The sequence below is a fragment of the Schistocerca gregaria genome, chromosome 8 (assembly GCF_023897955.1).
Source record: "Schistocerca gregaria isolate iqSchGreg1 chromosome 8, iqSchGreg1.2, whole genome shotgun sequence".
NCBI classification, from domain to species: Eukaryota; Metazoa; Arthropoda; class Insecta; order Orthoptera; family Acrididae; genus Schistocerca; species Schistocerca gregaria.
Genome location: NC_064927.1, coordinates 498,539,787 through 498,559,761, shown reverse-complemented (window position 1 = coordinate 498,559,761; position 19,975 = coordinate 498,539,787). Strand labels below are relative to the sequence as shown.

At 44.1% G+C, this 19,975-nt stretch overlaps 1 protein-coding gene across 4 annotated transcripts in view; it reads left to right on the top strand.

Moving 5' to 3' along the window:
- Positions 1-19,975, top strand: part of LOC126285345 (myrosinase 1-like) — a 502,449-nt gene that overhangs the window by 402,279 nt on the left and 80,195 nt on the right. For all 4 annotated transcript variants that reach the window (XM_049984661.1, XM_049984663.1, XM_049984664.1 and 1 more), the window contains 2 exons: positions 1,049-1,171; positions 11,780-11,963. In XM_049984661.1, the coding sequence (XP_049840618.1) occupies positions 1,049-1,171; positions 11,780-11,963 (307 nt within the window). The remainder of the gene's footprint in view (positions 1-1,048; positions 1,172-11,779; positions 11,964-19,975) is intronic.

Sequence of the window (19,975 nt, the reverse complement as noted above, 5' to 3'; positions counted from 1 at the left end):
CACTAACATCTTTGAAATGGTGCGAAAAGCAAACTATGCAGTACTGCTGCATCTTCCTTTGTAAAGGAACATTTGAAAGTGGAGTTCAGCTTTTCTGCTTTTGCTTTGATACCCAAGTTTCATTTCCTGTGGCTCCCGTGAATGCCTGAACACTAACTTTGGTTCCACTGACAGCCTTAGATGTGACTATAACTTTTGGGCTTTGTAATAGCTCTTCTGATGAGATTCTGCTGCTGCAGTCCTTGAAGGCTTCAAGCAGTGCCCGTTTCACAGCCAAATACGTCTCCTTTAGCGTCTTTATCTACAGAATTACGCATTTTTTTACACCTGTTGCGCGGTAAACGCTGATTGCTTAGACGTTTGTTTACAGAAGCCGTTTACCACAGAGGTTCCCTTACATCGTCAACAACTCTACTAGCCACTTATCCTGTGGTTACTCAACTGTTTTTTTAAACTTGTGCGACAGTTCCTCTATATTCTCCTGCCCAGCGCTAAACGTTTCCAGTTCCTGTTTCATAGATGATACTACTGCTCCTGTGTCAATTTTCAGGATGAGTCATCTCCAGTCCACGCACCACAGAAGGGAGGGCTTGCCTGCTAAAAATAAAATGTCAACTTCCAAATGCTTTCCACAGCGAAGTTTGCAGAGAAGTGCCCGTTATTTGATCACCCAGCCTTTGACAGTCATTGTTTAAGGATTTGTAAACACAAATACGAGACAACACCACAGAAAACATACCGCTGATACTACGATGGCACTGTTGCCAGATTTCAGTGGCAACAACGCATTTCAATAATAAACACTCACTGAGAGTCGAATAGTCGATACATTTCGTTCTGATTGAGCTCAAGAATACTTGGTGATTCACTTGGAGATCTTTGACTCTTTATATCCATCATCCTCCGTTTAAGTACCAAATCTAATGATGGAATACGTTTTGAACGCTCTTCTCTAATGAAATGACGTAAAAATGTAAAAAACAGTAAGCAATGGGTTATTTGTAGCCTCTTTAACAGCGATTGATCACGTAATTTTCTTCTTCTGCAGGTGACGATGTTCCACTGGGACCTCCCACAACCGCTGCAGGACCTGGGAGGATGGACCAATCCCGTAGTCGCTGACTACTTCGAGGACTACGCCAGGATCCTGTTCCGTCATTTTGGGGACCGGGTAAGCGGCGACGAGACGGACTAATGTCCGATTGCACTACTGAATAATAAATTACTCGAAACAGTTACTGCTGTAAAATACCGAGGAGTAGCCAGCCATCTGGTGCAACCCAAAGAGGAATTATCACACATTTTTATGAATCTGTAACCCTGATCAAGTTGGACTGACATGCAATGTAGAGAACATCCAACGAAGAGCGGCACGTTTCGTCAGTCGACACGAGAGTATTATGTAGACGATTTAAAAAATACTGTGTCAGACATTACAAACGGCACATTGTCCGTCGCTGTTGGTTATATTTGGATAGCGTATCTTCCAAAGTGGCTCGAGCAAGCATATTAATTCTTCCTGCAAATATCTCGCGAAATGACAGTAACGAGAAAATCAGGGAAGTTAGAGCTCATGAGGAGCTTTTCCGAAAGTCGCCCTTCCGCGCACCATTCGCGAATGGAAGGAGGGAAGAAGCTAGTGTTACCAGAAGTACCCTCCGCCATCTACCGGAAAGTGGTTTGAGAGTTATAGATTCAGATCTAGAGTAGTTGCTGAATGACTGATTTGATGTAGCGCTTTTGCTAACACTTCTGCTGTGATGATCACTGTTGCGACTGCTGTAAATTCTGTTTTTGGGCTAGAGAGAGGCAGCTTTAACTCCCATTCGTGCAATAGTACAACAGTTTCAGTAAAATGAAACTTATTTTACGTTGAAGGTGTCAGTATAGCATACAATGTGATTTTCATGAGATTACTTTACAATACAGTACTCAACAAACAAAACATTTTTGCAACAATTTGAAGTACAGAATTTAAGTGCTAAGCCTGCTGGTAAAGATGCCACTCGACTTTCCAGAAACACACACATTTTCCGAGCTTTCGATGACTGTGCCATAGTTCTACAGTTCCTTGCACAAAATTTGAATATTTCTCCAATATATCGCAGAAAATTTTAATCTTGAAAGAAAAAATTATTTGCTGTTTTGCGAATGAAATTATGATCGTAGCTCTTGGAAAACTTCGTCCTCAGTATGATCCATCCCAGCTGGGTAGCCGTCTGCGCAACGTTACAGTGTTTAGTCGTCTACTTTAAGTTAGCCATTTAAAATAAAATTGTGACAAAGATATATTGTGCAGCGTTTTTAATTATTATAGGAAGGTACATTTAATGTGCAATCTGGAAGAGCAGCTGAACGGAATGGACAGTGTCTTGAAAGGACAATATAAGATGAACATCAGCAAAAGCAAAACGAGGATAATGGAATGTAGTCGAATTAAATCAGGTGATGCTGAGGGAATTAGATTAGGAAATGAGGCCCTTAAAGTAGTAAATGAGTTTTGCTATTTGGGAAGCAAAATAACTGATGATTGTCGAAGTAGAGAGGATATAAAATGTAGACTGGCAATTGCAAGGAAATCGTTTCTGAAGAAGAGAAATTTGTTAACATCGAGTATAGATTTAAGTGTCAGGAAGTCGTTTCTGAAAGTATTTGTATGGAGTGTAGCCATGTATGGAAGTGAAATATGGACGATAAATAGTTTGGACAAGAAGAGAATAGAAGCTTTCGAAATGTGGTGCTACAGAAGAATGCTGAAGATTAGATGGGTAGATCACATAACTAATGAGGAAGTATTGAATAGGATTTGGGAGAAGAGAAGTTTGTGGCACAACTTGACCAGAAGAAGGGATCGTTTGGTAGGACATGTTTTGAGGCATCAAGGGATCACAAATTTAGTATTGGAGGGCAGTGTGGAGGGTAAAAATCGTACAGGGAGACCAATAGATGAATACCCTAAACAGATTCAAAAGGATGTAGGTTGTAGTAGGTACTGGGAGATGAAGAAGCTTGCACAGGATTGAGTCGCATGGAGAGCTGCATCAAGCCAGTCTGTGGTCTGAAGACAACAACAACAACAACAACAACATTAACAACAACATGAAGTTTTATAGAATCTGAAGCACTATGGAGATGCTGTGGTAAAATATTCTCGATAGTCTTTTAACTTGTTTACTGCAGGCCGGAATAACTTATTTTGTAAAACGATCTCGGTGACATACCAGCTCCGGATTATTTATTAGACAGAAGAAAACCACAGACTTCTGTTAAAAGAAAAGGCGAATATTGAGATAGCATGTCCGTAAGGTTTATTCGTAAAGGAGTACGTAACAATCAGACAATAAAGAACACGTTAACTAAGAAGACTGTAAGAAGTATAGCAACAATACTACCCACGCTCGTTTGAGCTGTATAGTTTCTAACATTCTGCGTGGTGTCTGTTTGTTCTATATTGTGTCTCCCTACCACTTTCGCGCAACGACGCTCTGAGCGTGTTTTTTAGGGAATTACCTGTTGCTGGTAAGGAGACGCCAGACCACACATGACATGTAGAATTCAGAAGACTTCAGTGAGACTAGCGATGATATAACCAAATACTTAATGATTTCAGCGTCAGCTCCACTGCATTCCCTGTAAAAGGATCTTAATACTAACTAAATTTAGTGGAAAGGGTTCAAGGCATTTCTATTTTTAGTTAGCTGGTAAAATAACGTCGAAAAAGCAGTTAAGTTTATCATTGGAAATTTTATTCTACTCACAAAACATTGTTTATAAACTGCACTATTAATAAAAGGAAATTTTTTAATACAGGATGGTAAAAACCAACTGCGTTCAACAAAAATGTGAACGAATATTCCCTGAATGGGTTTCCAAGTTCTACAATGGATCGAAGGATGACCTATGCCATTTCTCATCTATAATCTAGGTTTAAATTAAGTATCACAAAAGAGAAAACTATCAAAACGGTCTACAGTGGCCCTCAATTATCTTTAATTACTTATCTAACTTGTCGTAAATTACAGTGGCTGATGTGGCATCTCAATAACTATATAACAGAAAAATCATCGCATTTCATATTTTTACTTCAAGTGGCAAATGTGAACACCATGAGCTTTAATTGACGATCGACACTAGTATTACGCAAGAAGGGGGTGTAACAGATGAGACTTCTGCAGCTCTGAGTGAAGCTTTATGCGCTGTTATGCGGCATCGCTTGCGTTCATTACCTTGTCGGTGTTCGTCAGGGGGCGGCGGGCAGCACAGCTCCGCTCACCTCGCTGTCTCGGAAGCAACTGTCTCGTAACTTCTCCTTACTACAATTTACCGAAGTTGGTTTAAAAAAATACTATCTGGCTGTGTTTTCATCTGACCAATCAGGGTCTCAATGTTAACCTTAAGCTCCGCCTACAAAAATTCTGTCTGTCCAATGAGAAACGTTATATTTTTCGTGGTGGGGCAATGTTTTTAAAGTTTGCATCATAACAAGACGCGAAAAAGTCTCACGCTAAAACTTGCAGCTGGTGTGGTTCTTTTAGCGTTATCGTAAGATCTATACTGTTCTTCTGGAGGGCTCTATCTTTTAACATGGGCTGGGGGTGGTCCTAACGTAACAGAGACGCGAAAAAGTCTCACGCTAAAACTTGCGGGTGGTGTGACCCTTTTTGTGTTATCGTAAGATCTATACTGTTTTTCTGGAGGGCTCTAGCTTTTAACATGGGCTGGGGGGTGGTCCTTGACGTAACAGAGACGTGAAAAAGTCTCACACTAAAACTTGCAGCTGGGGTTGCCCTAGTGGTTAGCTGGCGACGTGGGTGTCCAGTCCGTCCCTTATCGTAGGGCCTTCTAGCTTAACACGGTTCTGCTCTCGGCTTCTGTTCTCGTTTCTCCCCTCGGAACTGCGTCTGTCTCACTGTGGGAAGGTATGACATGCATTTGGGCATTCTTGTGTTAGTCTGTGGTATTCCATTTGCTCACTCGTTACTCGTATTACTTTGGTTAATTTAATGTCACGAATTATTTGGAGCTATGTGACATACTACTGGATTTACTTATCATGCCAGGGTTTTCATGGAAGGTGTTGGATTTGCCTGACACCTTACTAGTTATGCTCGTTCAGTAAATGTTCTTGTGTAGTCGTCTGATATTTGCGAACGAGCCGGCCGCGATGGTCTCGCGGTTCTAGGCGCGCAGTCCGGAACCGTGCGACTGCTACGGTCGCAGGTTCGAATCCTGCCTCGGGCATGGATGTGTGTCATGTCCTTAGCTTAGTTAGGTTTAAGTAGTTCTAAGTTCTAGGGGACTGATGACCACAGCAGTTGAGTCCCATAGTGCTCAGAACCATTTGCGAACGATAACAACCTTAAAATGTACAAGCTACCAGAACTGAAACGCCTTCTCGCCTTGCAAGAATTTAATGTGATCCGCCATCGAGGCATTCTCTTCACTGCGTCTGATCTTGTTTTCCAGAAACTATCGGTTGCGATGGAAGACATCGAATAAAAATGTCATCGAAACATTTTTGCACAACAGTTAAGGAAGATCGTCATGGTCTTCTTACGTACATTAGATATACATTCATGCTGGAACGTTTCGTTAAAGAAAAATATGACAACAGCAAAGATGAGTTCTGGGACGTCTTTGGTTCATCGTCCAATAAGGACTTAACAAAACAGTTTGATCTTCTACCGTCAGCAGAAAAATGTGCTACCATAAAATCACCAAACAAGACAGTTGGAAAGAATTGTGATCATATGTTTTGCGAATTTCTGCAGAACTATTCAGATTTTACAGAGCACTCTATTCTAGCATATCTATTAAGAACTCTGAAAAAAGAAGTATATTTCTCGAAGTCGAGTGCCAACATCACAGTTAGTCAAAATGTGTCCCTCGTTACCGCAATTCTCTCTTAAACTATAATCTGTACAAAAAAGGCCTTAGGATTTCTTTAAAACCCTGGGAAGCTATTCAGAATTGTGATCATAATTGGCTAATAATTTTAATTATCAGACTGAAATTTGCTCGAGTACTATGCTTTCGTTATCGAAATTTTTCAGAACTATTCAGTTTTTTCACAGAGAACTCTGTGACTATAGAATGTCTATCAAGAACGTGGAAAGAAAATATATATTTCTCGAAAGCAGGCTGTCGGACTTCACATGTCAGTTGTGCATAGTTCAAGAGAAGCTTGTTGGATGCATTAGCGACGTTCTACTCCGTTGGCGAACTTCTTAGCAGAACTAGGTATCACCACAGCAGTGCATTCTGCCTAAGAAGCTACTGTAAGCTGCCTTCTTTTGACAATTGTTGACTATAATAGACTAGTCATTATTGTTGTATCTTTTACTGTGTGAGCATTTTCGTCGTTATGAAACTTTTCTGGTAACTCATTAATAAAGTAAGTTTAGTGTTTTTTTTTTCTTTTTCATATCAAATGCAATTATAAGGATGCAATATACACGATGTGATCAAAAATATTCCAACACACTATGAAATGTGGAAACGACCAATAGATGCCACGGGAGGCGGACCCGCCATTATAAGAGGAGGCGGGGCGTACTGTATTGTCAGCAGCGAAGCAGCATACAGGGGAATGGGTTGTTCACGAGAGCTCAGTGACTTCGAAGTTGCACTAATCACTGGATGTCACCTGAGTAACAGACCTATCAGGGACATTTCAGCTCTTCTAAAGCTACCCAATCCGACTGACTGTTGGTGTGGTGACTGTGGAGTAGAAACTCGAAGGAACTGCCGCAGCTAAAGCAAGGCCACGCAGACGTTATGTACTGACGGCCAGTGACCATCGAGCGTTGCGAAGCGTGATTGTAAAAAATTGCATGAAATCAGCTGAAGGAATCTCTCATAAATTTCAAAGTTCTACCAGACGCCCAGCTAGCACAGTGACTGTGCATGAGTGAAAAAGAAAGGCGTACAGTGGTCGAGTCACTGTGGAAAATTCTGGCATCAAATTGATGTCCCGGAAAATACATCAAAATACTTCGGCTACTACATGACAACATGAGTGCCGCTATCCTTCGCAGCAATGGATCCGGATAAACGTTGAAGATTACCACAGGAGTCAAGCAGGGATGTGTTATTGTCCCTAGCCAATTCTCGATATTTGTGTCAATCATATTTCACCTTGTTAAGGAAAACCTACAGTTGGGTGTTGAAATAGCTTATAGGACTGATGGTAAGCTATTCAATCTTATCAGACTCCGAGCTAAAAGCGAAATAACCACAACAACTGTCGTCGTATTTCAGTGCGCTAATGATAAAGTTCTCATGGTAAACATAGAGGAAGATCTACAAAGTACTCTAAATGCATTCAGTCTGGCATACAAATCTATTGATCTAGAGCTTAACACAGACAAAACGAAAGTCCTCTGTCAACCAGCCCCAAATTCCACCGCAGCAGCTCCAGTTATCACAGTTGACGGAACACCTCTACAGATTGTAGAGTATTTTCCTCACCTGGGAAGCCATTTTTCTGCTAATTCAAACATAGATGCAGAAATTCAACACCGAATAAAGTGTGCAAGTACTACATAAGGTCGTCTTTTCATTAGTGCGTTTGATAACCATGATTTCGCTGTCAAAATTAAGCTTACAGTCTACAACGCCATTATCTTACCTACACTTCTTTATGGATGTGAAACCTGGACCACCTACTGGCTCCAGGATCGGGGAACAAACAACTGCATTTTGGAAGAAACCACCTCCACCAGCATTGAAGCAAATATTGTCAAACATCAACTTCGCTGGACTGGTCATATCATCCGCACGCCAAACTCTCGTCTCCATAAGCACATCATGTTCTCCCAATTGAAGAATGGCCAACGCAATCAGGAGAACAAACAAAACGATACAAAGATGTCCTCAAGTTAGATGTGACAAAATGTCAAATACACACAAATGATTGGAAAACTGCAGCCCTAGACAGATCCAAATGGCGACAAATTGTTCATCAAGGAAAACTTAATACTGAAAAGCAGAGAAACTGCAGGAAAATAGGAAGAGAGATCGCAGAAGAGAACAGGAGCTCTTGAGAGGGACAAACCCGTTCACAATTCAGTCAACATCAACTAGGTATGCCATTACTGCAGGAAAATCTGTGGCTCGAAAACAGGGCCATTTAGCCACCAAAGAATCCACAGATAACGCTACTCGTGAACGAGTAAATGCCTATGAATCTGTTGCCACTGCTAAGCGACGCTTTAGGTGATGAAAGATAATTACGCCCTAGGACAGCAGATGAGTACAGATAAGTGATTGTGAGTAATGAATTACTCTACACCCTGTGGCAATCAGATGGATGGGTTAGGATTTGGCGAAAGAATGGAGAACGTTATCCGCCCTTATGTTTAGTATGTAATGGAGCACGTAGGGGGTACAAAGGACAGGAATGCAAAGGAACTGATGATACCAGCTGCATTAGGACATTACGGGGAATATGCGGAGACGAGTGAAGATGTATAACAGACAGACTGGGGCTCGAACCCCAGATCTCCTGCTTAGTACGCAATTGCGTTAACCACTGCGCCATCCACACACAGTACTTACGGCAAGTGCACGAATTGTCTCGGCAGAGTTCCCGGTCGATCCACTTGCCCACCTACCGCCACCTATCTGCAATCCCTGTCCGTGTTCTCGATGCTCGCTAGTTTTAGTTTGACGCTGGATGTCGGACGAAATGTGCACCCACACTGAAGGTTGTTCATTCATTGCCCATCGAGGCCAATCAATTGTATGAATGCGTGGTGTGTGTTCTTTCGGACACGCATTCATATAATTATATGTAGTGCCAACAGTCAAGTATGAAACAAATATGGTTCAAATGGTTCAAATGGCTCTGAGCACTATGGGACTCAACTGCTGTGGTCATTAGTCCCCTAGAACTTAGAACTACTTAAACCTAACTAACCTATGGACATCACACACATCCATGCCCGAGGCAGGATTCGAACCTGCGACCGTAGCAGTCGCACGGCTCTGGACTGCGCGCCCAGAACCGCGAGACCACCGCGGCCGGCGAAACAAATAGTATTGCAGTATGGGGGTGTTTTCCTTAGAGTGTGCTCCCGTTATTGCACTTAAGAAAGCGCTAAATTCGGGGGAATATGAACACGTTCCAAACTTTGTGTACTGTGTAAAGCAGAGGAACAGTTCGGAGATGATTATTGATTGTATCAGCTGGACAGTGCACACTGGCACAAAGCAGCATCTCTGAAGCAATCGCTAATGGGCAGTAACATTGCCTTCCCAGTCTCGACCTCATCCCAATGGAACACCTTTGGGATGAGTCAGAACATCGGCGTCGTTCCGGATCCCAGCGACCATCGTCATTTCCGTTTTAGTTTTGCTCCTTGAGGAAGAATCGGCTACCATTCCTCCACGGATATTCAGAGACCTGGGAGGAAGTGCACCAGCATGCAGAAAAAATTCCGAAGTAACACCAGAACAAATTGCTTCCCACATCATTACTACATGAAGAGTACCTCCTGACAAGAAACATACAAGACATATCAGACGACAGCTTCGTGACCTGAAAAAGGAGGCATCTCCCTCATCTGAGTATACCCAGCCCTTCACAGTTTGAGACACTGACTCTGGACTGAAGGACCTCAAACCTCTTAAGGCGCCTGGATTCGATGGTATCCATCCAGAATTCCTGATCCATATGGGAGGAAAAGCTAAGAAATGGCTGGCAGAATTCTTCACTGACATCCTGCTGACTGGTCAACTTCCATCGGAGTTTAAAAAGGCGAAGATAATATCTGTTCTGAAACATGCCAAACCCAGCAACAAAGTAGAAAGCTATCGCCCCATTGCCCTACTTAGTTGCTGCTACAAGCTTTTTGGAAGGCTAATATATAACAGAGTAAGTAGCGCTATCCTAGAGAACCTTCCAATTGATCAGGCAGGCTTCAGACCAGGGCGTAGCTGCTGCGACCAAGTATTGTCTCTCACAGCCTTCAAAGAGTGAGGATACCAAATGAAGCAGAAACCATCTGTGGCATTTCTTGACCTCACTGCCGCCTTCGACACTGTGTGGAAGGAAGGCCTTATTTAAAAATGTCTCCGCATCATACCCTGCAGAACAATTGCTCGGCTGATTAACAGCATGCTAAGTGATCGGAAGTTCCAGGTAATCAGGGGAAGCAACATAAGTAAGGAGAGGAATCTGAACAACGGATTGCCACACGGATCAGTTCTATCACCCTTACTGTTCAACCTATATCTATCTGACCTACCTGACACTTCGTCCAGAAAATAGTGCTGTGCCGATGACCTGGCTCTAGCCGTCAAACACCAGGAAATGAATACAACAGAAGAGATTCTAGCCAATGACCTGTCTGCATTAGATAATTACTTTAAAATCTGGAGACTCCAACCCAGTGTGAGTAAAACAGAAGTGTGTTGCTTCCACCTAAATAATCGGTTGGCGAACGTAAATCTGGTAGTAGGTTTCAGAGGCAGAATTCTTCGCCATAATTGGAACCCAAAATATCTTGGTGTCATCCTGGATCGTACACTATGCTTCAAACAACACCTTCTTAACTTAGCTCAAAAGTTGACGACTCGAAACAACATCCTCCATAAGCTATGCGGAACTACCTGGGGATCTTCAACAACCACCCTGCGATCTTCAGCTCTGGGATTGGTGTACTCATGTTCTGCGTATTGTGCACCTGTTTGGACGAACAGTCATCATACGAGGCTTGTTGATACCCAGCTGAATACGACAATGCGCATAATATCTGGCACAATCAGATCTACTCCAGTTTATTGGCTTCCTCTGTTAGCCGGTATAATGCCTCCTGATCTACGCAGGTGTACTGTCCTTATGAGAGAATTCCACAAGATCTCCAGGAATTCTAACCTAGCCGTGCATAGCGACCTGCCACTTTTAAATCGCAAAAGACTGAAATAACGCCGTCCAACTCTGTGCTATGCTGCTGACATGGTTGCTAAGGATTTCAAATCTCTTGAAGAATGGAAAGATCGATGGGAAGCAGCGACAGATGTGCACCTGCATAACATCTGCTCAGGTGCTAAACTTCCAAGTGGATTCGACCTACCGCGCAAGACCTGGACTACTCAACAGAATCCGTACCGGCCATGGCCGATGCAGGGATGCTCTCTTTAAGTGGAAGAAGCTGCCTGATCCAGCCTGTGACTGCGGGTCTCCATACCAGACTGTTCAGCACATTGTCAGTGAATGCAGGATTCGAGCCTATAACGGCGCCAAAGAGGACTTCCTGCTAGCAACTCCAGATGCAGTGCGCTTGATTGAAGGACTGGATATTCAGTTGTAAAGACAAACTTTAGTTTCTTGTGTGTCAATACGTAAGATGTATATGTAATTTAATGTCATGATATGTCTGCATTAGCCATACGCTAAATAAATAAGAGACCTCATTTAAAATGTCCCCACCAGAGTTCAAGCCATAATAGAGGCGAAGGTGGACGCACTCACCAATAGAAAGTGTCCAGATACTTTTGATCAGCTAGTATATACTCTGTTGCATGTCACTAGAGGCCTGGTCAGGCTTTTTGTCATTATAATTAAACATTAAAAAGATGTAAAATGTGTCATTATTTGTATCTGGCAACACGTCTGTCCTCAATGATGACCTTGAACCTGGTTCGGATGACAAGCAGTTTGCAACGAGCGACACGTCATGTTGATACAGTGGCTCTCTTTGTACGTGATATTTTGGGCGGTGGTAGCTGTCAGCCCACCTTGCTGCTTTTCTGACGTGTACGTACACGCTCTCAGGTGAAGTACTGGATAACCATCAACGAGCCGGCCAGCATCATCGAGAGCTACGCCAACAGCCGGCTGGGGGCGCCCGGGCTGGACGAGCACGGCGTCGCCGACTACCAGGCCAGCCACACCCTGCTCAAGGCGCATGCTAAGGCGTACCACCTGTACGACAAGTACTTCCGCAAGACGCAGAAAGGTGAGCGCTTTCGTCTCAAACATTTCAACCACAACTTCACACTCCATCCAGAGTGAGAGACTCACGGTACAGTTCTTAACCCCATCTGTTGGTGAACAAATCTACACTTTCAGAATGAAGTTTCACTCAGCAGTGGATTGTGCAGTGATCTGATATCTGCTGCCAGATTAAAAATGTGTAACTGACGAAATCGAATCTGGAACCTCTGCCTTCTACAATATTATTGTAGAGCAATGATGAGCTTTTTTTTTTCTCTGGTCCTTTCCTGAGAGCACTCTTAAGTACAGTGGTAGAGCACTTGATCGCGAAAGCGAGAGGTCCAAAGCGCAAATCCCAGTACGGCACACAGTTTCAATCTGCCAGGAAGTTTCAAACCTTTCAGATTTCTTGATTTCTGAAACGCATTTGACTTATTACCACACCCAAGCTTATTATCGAGAGCACAGTGTTACGAGATATCAAGCGAAATATGTGACATGATTGACTATTTATCGGTAGGGAGGACGCAGCGTCTCATCTCCAATGAACAGTCATCGACAGAAGCGGAAGTAACTTTAGGTTTACCCCAACCAAGTCTATTGGTAATATTACTGCTCATGCTGTATGTTAATGATCTTGCAAAATATGGTTCAAATGGCTCTGAGCACTACGGGACTTAACTTCAGAGGTCATCAGTCCCCTAGAACTTAGAATTACTTCAACCTAACTAACCTAAGGACATCACACACATACATGCCCGAGGCAGGATTCGAACCTGCGACCGTAGCACTGGCGCGGTCCCAGACTGTAGCGCCTAGAACCGCTCGGCCACTCCGGCCAGCAATGATCTTGCAGACACTATTAATAGCAACCTAAGATTCTATCCACATGCTGCCGTTATCTATAATTAAACACTGCATAACAACGATCTCTTGTAGAATTTTAGGACATGTTTTTTTGCTCGAGTATCATGTCATTTCAGGAAACCCAGAATCTGATCTCTATGGACGGCCGGTTGGCTGAGCGGTTTAGGCGCTACAGTCTGGAACCGCGTGGTCGCTACAGTCGCAGGTTCGAATCCTGCACCGGGCATGGATGTGTGTGATGTCCTTATGTTAGTTAGGTTTAAGTAGTTCTAAGTTCTAGGGGACTGATGACCTCAGAAGATAAGTCCCATAGTGCTCAGAGCCATTTCATTTTTGCTCTGTAGGTATCAACATGGATTCCGGAAACAGCGATCGTGTGAGACCCAACTCGCTTTAATCGTTCATGAGACCCAGAAAATATTAGATACACGCTCCCAGGTAGATACCATTTTCCTTGACTTCCGGAAGACGTTCGATACAGTTCCGCACTGTCGCCTCATAAACAAAGTAAGAGCCTACGGAATATCAGACCAGTTGTGTGGATGGATTTAAGAGTTTTTAGCAAACAGAACACAGCATGTTGTTCTCAATAGAGAGACGTCTACAGACGTTAAAGTAACCTCTGGCGAGCCACAGGGGAGTGTTACGGCACCATTGCGTTTCACAATATATATATAAATGACCTAGTAGACAGTGTCGGAAATTCCATGCGGCTTTTCGCGGATGATGCTGTAGTATACAGAGTGGTTGCAGCATTAGAAAATTGCAGCGAAATACTGGAAGGTCAGCAGTGGATAGGCACTTGGTGCAGGGAGTGGCAACTGACCCTTAACATAGACAAATGTAATGTATTGCGAATACATAGAAAGAAGAATCCTTCACTGTATGATTATATAATAGCGGAACAAACACTGGTAGCAGTGTAAAATATCTGGGAGTATGCGTACCGAACGATTTGAAGTGGAATGGTCATATAAAATTAATTGTTCGTAAGGAGGGTGCCAGGTTCAGATTCATTGGTAGAGCCCTTAGAAAATGTAGTCCATCAACAAAGGAGGTGGCTTACAAAACACTCTTTCGACCTATACTGGAGTATTGCTCAGCAGTGTGGGATCCGTACCAGGTCGGGTTGACAGAGGAATTAGAGAAGATCCAAAGAACACCGGCGCATTTCGTCACAGGTTTATTTGGTAAGTGTGACAGCGTTACGGAGATGTTTAGCAAACTCAAGTGGCAGACTCTGCGAGAGAGGCTCTCTGCATCGCGGTGTAGCTTGCTGTCCAGGTTTTGAGAGGGTGCGTTTCTGGACGAGGTATCGAATATATTGCTTCCCCCTACTTATACCTCCCGAGGAGATCACGAATGTTAACATTAGAGAGATTCGAGAGCGCACAGAAGCTTTCCGGCAGCCGTTCTTCCCGCGAACCATACGCGACTGGAACAGGAAAGGGAGGTAATGACAGTGCCACGTAAAGTGCCCTCCGCCACACACCGTTTGGTGACTTGCGGAGTATAAATGTAGATGTAGAAAGCTGCACAGATATTCAGTTGGATCTTGATTAGACTTCAGTGTTGTGTTAGGTATCTGTTGGATGATGATGATGATGATGATATGATGATGATGATATGATGATGAGAGGAGAGAGAGGGTTAAACCTGGTGCTGGCACACAGCCCACTCCTCTCAAATAGCACCATGGAGGCCACCAAGTTTAATTTCCCCATCCAATGCATGGACCAGTATCAACAGTGTCACATGCCCTCTCTTCATCAGACACTACAGAGGGGTTTGGGATTTAAACCAGGGCGTTGGCGCAAAGACTGGTGATCAGCGACTTTACGCCACCATCCCTCCTCCACTTGCCAGCAAAGTAGTGGTAATGGAAATTCATGTACCATGAGAGTTTGTACCGTGTTAAGTCTGAATCGAGCATCACCGCATGTGCGAGCTTTAGCGACCTGGACTACAGAGGTCGTTGGGATATGAAATGTAGACCGCAGAGGCTCACTCATAAGTAAACCAGTTGACAGACTTTGGTTCATTGGCAGAATACTAGGGAAACACAGTAAGTCTATAAAAGGAAACTGCTTACAAAACACTCGTGCAATCCATTCTAGAATACTGTTCGAGTGTGTGCAACACGTGCCAAATAGGGCTAACAAGGGATACTGAACGTACACATAGAAGGCCAGAATGAATGGTCACCATCATTTACACCCTCCCGCCGGAGGTTCGAGTCCTCCCTCAGGCATGGTTGTGTATGATCTTCTTAGCGTAAATTAGGTTAAGTTAGTTTATGTAGTGTTTAAGTGCAGGGACCGATGACCTAAGCAGTTTGGTCCCTTAGGAATTCACATGCATTTCATCATCATTTACAGAGTTTGGATGTGGATCCGGATCTAAATTTCCTCATGATTCTGCACATTTCCTGGAAGAACCTGTCTTCACCTGCAGTAGCATGAGTCGGGTGTTATGTATTGCTTCCGTTTATGCTGGTCGTCAATATAGTTTTCTAGCTTTTCTTACACAAAATACGTTTAGAAATACTTCAGTCAAGTGAATCAACTGCCAGTCCACACGTTGACTTGAAAGGCACAATGCTTTATGGTGTCGTGTTGTTGCAGGTGGTACACCTCTGCCTTACCCCTACGCTGAAGCAGCAAGTTATGATAGGATCAGTTTCCAGTTTAAAATGGAATCTGGGCATTATACACTCCTGGAAATGGAAAAAAGAACACATTGACACCGGTGTGTCAGACCCACCATACTTGCTCCGGACACTGCGAGAGGGCTGTACAAGCAATGATCACACGCAAGGCACAGCGGACACACCAGGAACCGCGGTGTTGGCCGTCGAATGGCGCTAGCTGCGCAGCATTTATGCACCGCCGCCGTCAGTGTCAGCCAGTTTGCCGTGGCATACGGAGCTCCATCGCAGTCTTTAACATTGGTAGCATGCCGCGACAGCGTGGACGTGAACCGTATGTGCAGTTGACGGACTTTGAGCGAGGGCGTATAGTGGGCATGCGGGAGGCCGGGTGGACGTACCGCCGAATTGCTCAACACGTGGGGCGTGAGACGTCCACAGTACATCGATGTTGTCGCCAGTGGTCGGCGGAAGGTGCACGTGCCCGTGGACCTGGGACCGGACCGGAGACGTGTCGTCTTCAGCGATGAGAGTCGCTTCTGCCTTGGTGCCAATGATGGTCGTATGCGTGTTTGGCGCCGTGCAGGTGAGCGACACAATCAGGACTGCATACTACCGAGGCACACAGGGCCAACACCCGGCATCATGGTGTGGGGAGCGATCTCCTACACTGGCCGTACACCGCTGGTGATCGTCGAGGGGTCACTGAATAGTGCACGATACATCCAAACCGTCATCGAACCCATCGTTCTACCATTCCTAGACCGGCAAGGGAACTTGCTGTTCCAACAGGACAATGCACGTCCGCAAGTATCCCGTGCCACCCAACGTGCTCTAGAAGGTGTAACTCAACTACCCTGGCCAGCAAGATCTCCGGATCTGTCCCCCATTGAGCATGTTTGGGACTGGATGAAGCGTCGTCTCACGTGGTCTGCACGTCCAGCACGAACGCTGGTCCAACTGAGGCGCCAGGTGGAAATGGCATGGCAAGCCGTTCCACAGGACTACATCCAGCATCTCTACGATCGTCTCCATGGGAGAATAGCACCCTGCATTGCTGCGAAAGGTGGATATACACTGTACTAGTGCCGACATTGTGCATGCTCTGTTGCCTGTGTTTATGTGCCTGTGGTTCTGTCAGTGTGATCATGTGATGTATCTGACCCCAGGAATGTGTCAATAAAGTTTTCCCTTCCTGGGACAATGAATTCACGGTGTTCTTATTTCAATTTCCAGGAGTGTATATACTTCCTAAATAACAAACAGAACGCTTAAATTACATATAAAGGCGTGATTATAGTTAAACTTTCTGACTGCTGTAGAAATAACATGTTGTTGTTGTCTTCAGTCCTGAGACTGGTTGGATGCAGCTCTCCATGCTACTCTATCCTGTGCAAGCTGCTTCATCTCCCAGTACCTACTGCAACCTACATCCTTTTGAATCTGCTTAGTGTACTCATCTCTCGGTCTCCCTCTACGATTTTTACCCTCCACGCTGCCCGCCAACGCTAAATTTGTGATCCCTTGATGCCTCAAAAGGTGTCCTACCAACCGATCCCTTCTTCTAGTCAAGTTGTGCCACAAACTTCTCCTCTCCCCAATCCTATTCAATACCTCCTCATTAGTTACGTGATCTATCCACCTTATCTTCAGTATTCTTCTGTAGCACCACATTTCGAAAGCTTCTATTCTCTTCTTGTCCAAACTAGTAATCGTCCATCTTTCACTTCCATACATGGCTACACTCCAAACAAATACTTTCAGAAACGACTTCCTGATACATAAATCTATATTCGATGTTAACAAATTTCTCTTCTTCAGAAACGCTTTCCTTGCCATTACCAGTCTACATTTTATATCCTCTCTACTTCGACCATCATCAGTTATTTTACTTCCTAAATAGCAAAACTCCTTTACTACTTTAAGTGTCTCATTTCCTAATCTAATTCCCTCAGCATCACCCGATTTAATTTGACTACATTCCATTATCCTCGTTTTGCTTTTGTTGATGTTCATCTTATATCCTCCTTTCAAGACACTGTCCATTCCGTTCAACTGCTCTTCCAAGTCCTTTGCCGTCTCTGACAGAATTACAATCTCATCGGCGAACCTCAAAGTTTTTACTTCGTCTCCATGAATTTTAATACCTACTCCAAATTTTTCTTTTGTTTCCTTTACTGCTTGCTCAATATACAGATTGAATAACATCGGGGAGAGGCTACAACCCTGTCTCACTCCTTTCCCAACCACTGCTTCCCTTTCATGCCCCTCGACTTTTATGACTGCCATCTGGTTTCTGTACAAATTATAAATAGCCTTTCGCTCCCTGTATTTTACCCCTGCCACCTTTAGAATTTGAAAAAGAGTATTCCAGTCAACATTGTCAAAAGCTTTCTCTAAGTCTACAAATGCTAGAAACGTAGGTTTGCCTTTTCTTAATCTTTCTGCTAATATAAGCCCTAAGGTCAGTATTGCCTCACGTGTTCCAACATTTCGACGGAATCCAAACTGATCCTCCCCGAGGTCCGCATCTACCAGTTTTTCCATTCGTCTGTAAAGAATTCGCGTTAGTATTTTGCAGCTGTGACTTATTAAACTGATAGTTCGGTAATTTTCACATCTGTCAGCACCTGCTTTCTTCGGGATTGGAATTATTATATTCTTCTTGAAGTCTGAGGGTATTTCGCCTGTCTCATACATCTTGCTCACCAGCTGGTAGAGTTTTGTCATGACTGGCTCTCCCAAGGCCGTCAGTAGTTCTAATGGAATGTTGTCTACTCCGGGGGCCTTGTTTCGATTCAGGTCTTTCAGTGCTCTGTCAAACTCTTCACGCAGTATCGTATCTCCCATTTCGTCTTCATCTACATCCTCTTCCATTTCCATAATATTGTCCTCAAGTACATCACCCTTGTATAAACCTTCTATATACTCCTTCCACCTTTCTGCCTTCCCTTCTTTGCTTAGAACTGGGTTGCCATCTGAGTTCTTGATATTCATACACGTGGTTCTCTTCTCTCCAAAGGTCTGTTTAATTTTCCTGTAGGCAGTATCTATCTTACCCCTAGTGAGATAAGCTTCACTCCTGATAACGACATCCTCCTGAGTAGTCCCCGCCCGGAGATCCGAATGGGGGACTATTTTACCTCCGGAATATTTTACCCAAGAGGATGCCATCATCATTTAATCATACAGTAAAGCTGCATGTCCTCGGGAAAAATTACGGCTGTAGTTTCCCCTTGCTTTCAGCCGTTCGCAGTACCAGCACAGCAAGGCCGTTTTGGTTAATGTTGCAAGGCCAGATCAGTCAATCATCCAGACTGTTGCCCCTGCTACTACTGAAAAGGCTGCTGCCCCTCTTCAGGAACCACACGTTTGTCTGGCCTCTCAACAGATACCCCTCCGTTGTTGCTGCACCTACGGTACGGCCATCTGTATCGCTGAGGCACGCAAGCCTCCCCACCAACGGCAAGGTCCATGGCTCATGGGGGGGGGGGGGGGGGAGAAATAACATAACTGATCATAATGACATCAAATCGCAACGGATTATCGGAGAAGGGAGAAAACGTGTGGCAGAAGAAAAATAAGTAGTTACAAAACGTAGCAATAGATGGCGCTTAAGCATCATAATTAAGAATCTACTACAAATGAAAAATGAATCATACAACGTCTAAAGTGTACGTTTGACGTTAAACAAACTCTACTACTCAGTGTGATACTGTTAGTCACGCAAGCTCATCCACTACGGCAAGGTCATATCACATCCGATCGGAAAAATCGGTTTTTAATTGTCCTGAAGCCAAAACCCGCATAAAAAGCATCAGTCATCGATTTTTAATTGTCCTGAGGCCAAACACCACACGAAGAGCATCAGTCGCATCAGTCTTTAATTGTCCTGACGCCAAAAGCCGCATAAAATGCATCAATCAAAATCAAATTGGATTATTAATTTCCGTGTGAGTGCCGCAAAACATGATGAATATGCCGTCCACCGTTTTCTGCAGCAAGCTGAAATCGAGAAACAGCAGTTTCACAACTGATCGAAGCGTTGTCGAGGTCACGTTCAGAATGTGTTGCGCAAAATCTTCCAGGGCCAATCATTGTCCACTTCCATGTGAACAAGAAATTCTCAAGGAAAGACATCTCTTGCTGGCAGGTCAACAGGAAGCAACTCGTGCACATGGGTAATTTTGAATGGGTAGCAAAGAAGGACGTTTCATAGGATTTTACACACCGTACTCACGGGTGCATCCAATGTCCACGTTTGCACACCATCACTCGTCGTCTCCTGCATTGCTGTGGCCACTGCTTCCACTGACGTCAAATCAATTCCTTTCCTCCCTCTACCAGGTTGCACACCAAAAGAACAGGTATTTTCGAATTTCCGATTCATTTTCTCGACCCACGGCAGTCGCCGGATCAACGCATATTTTTTCAAACCCTCCAGTGGCCGGAACTTCTGCAGAGCGACGTGTGCACAGTCATCATTCTTGTAATACAGCTTTACAAGCAGTGCGCGATCC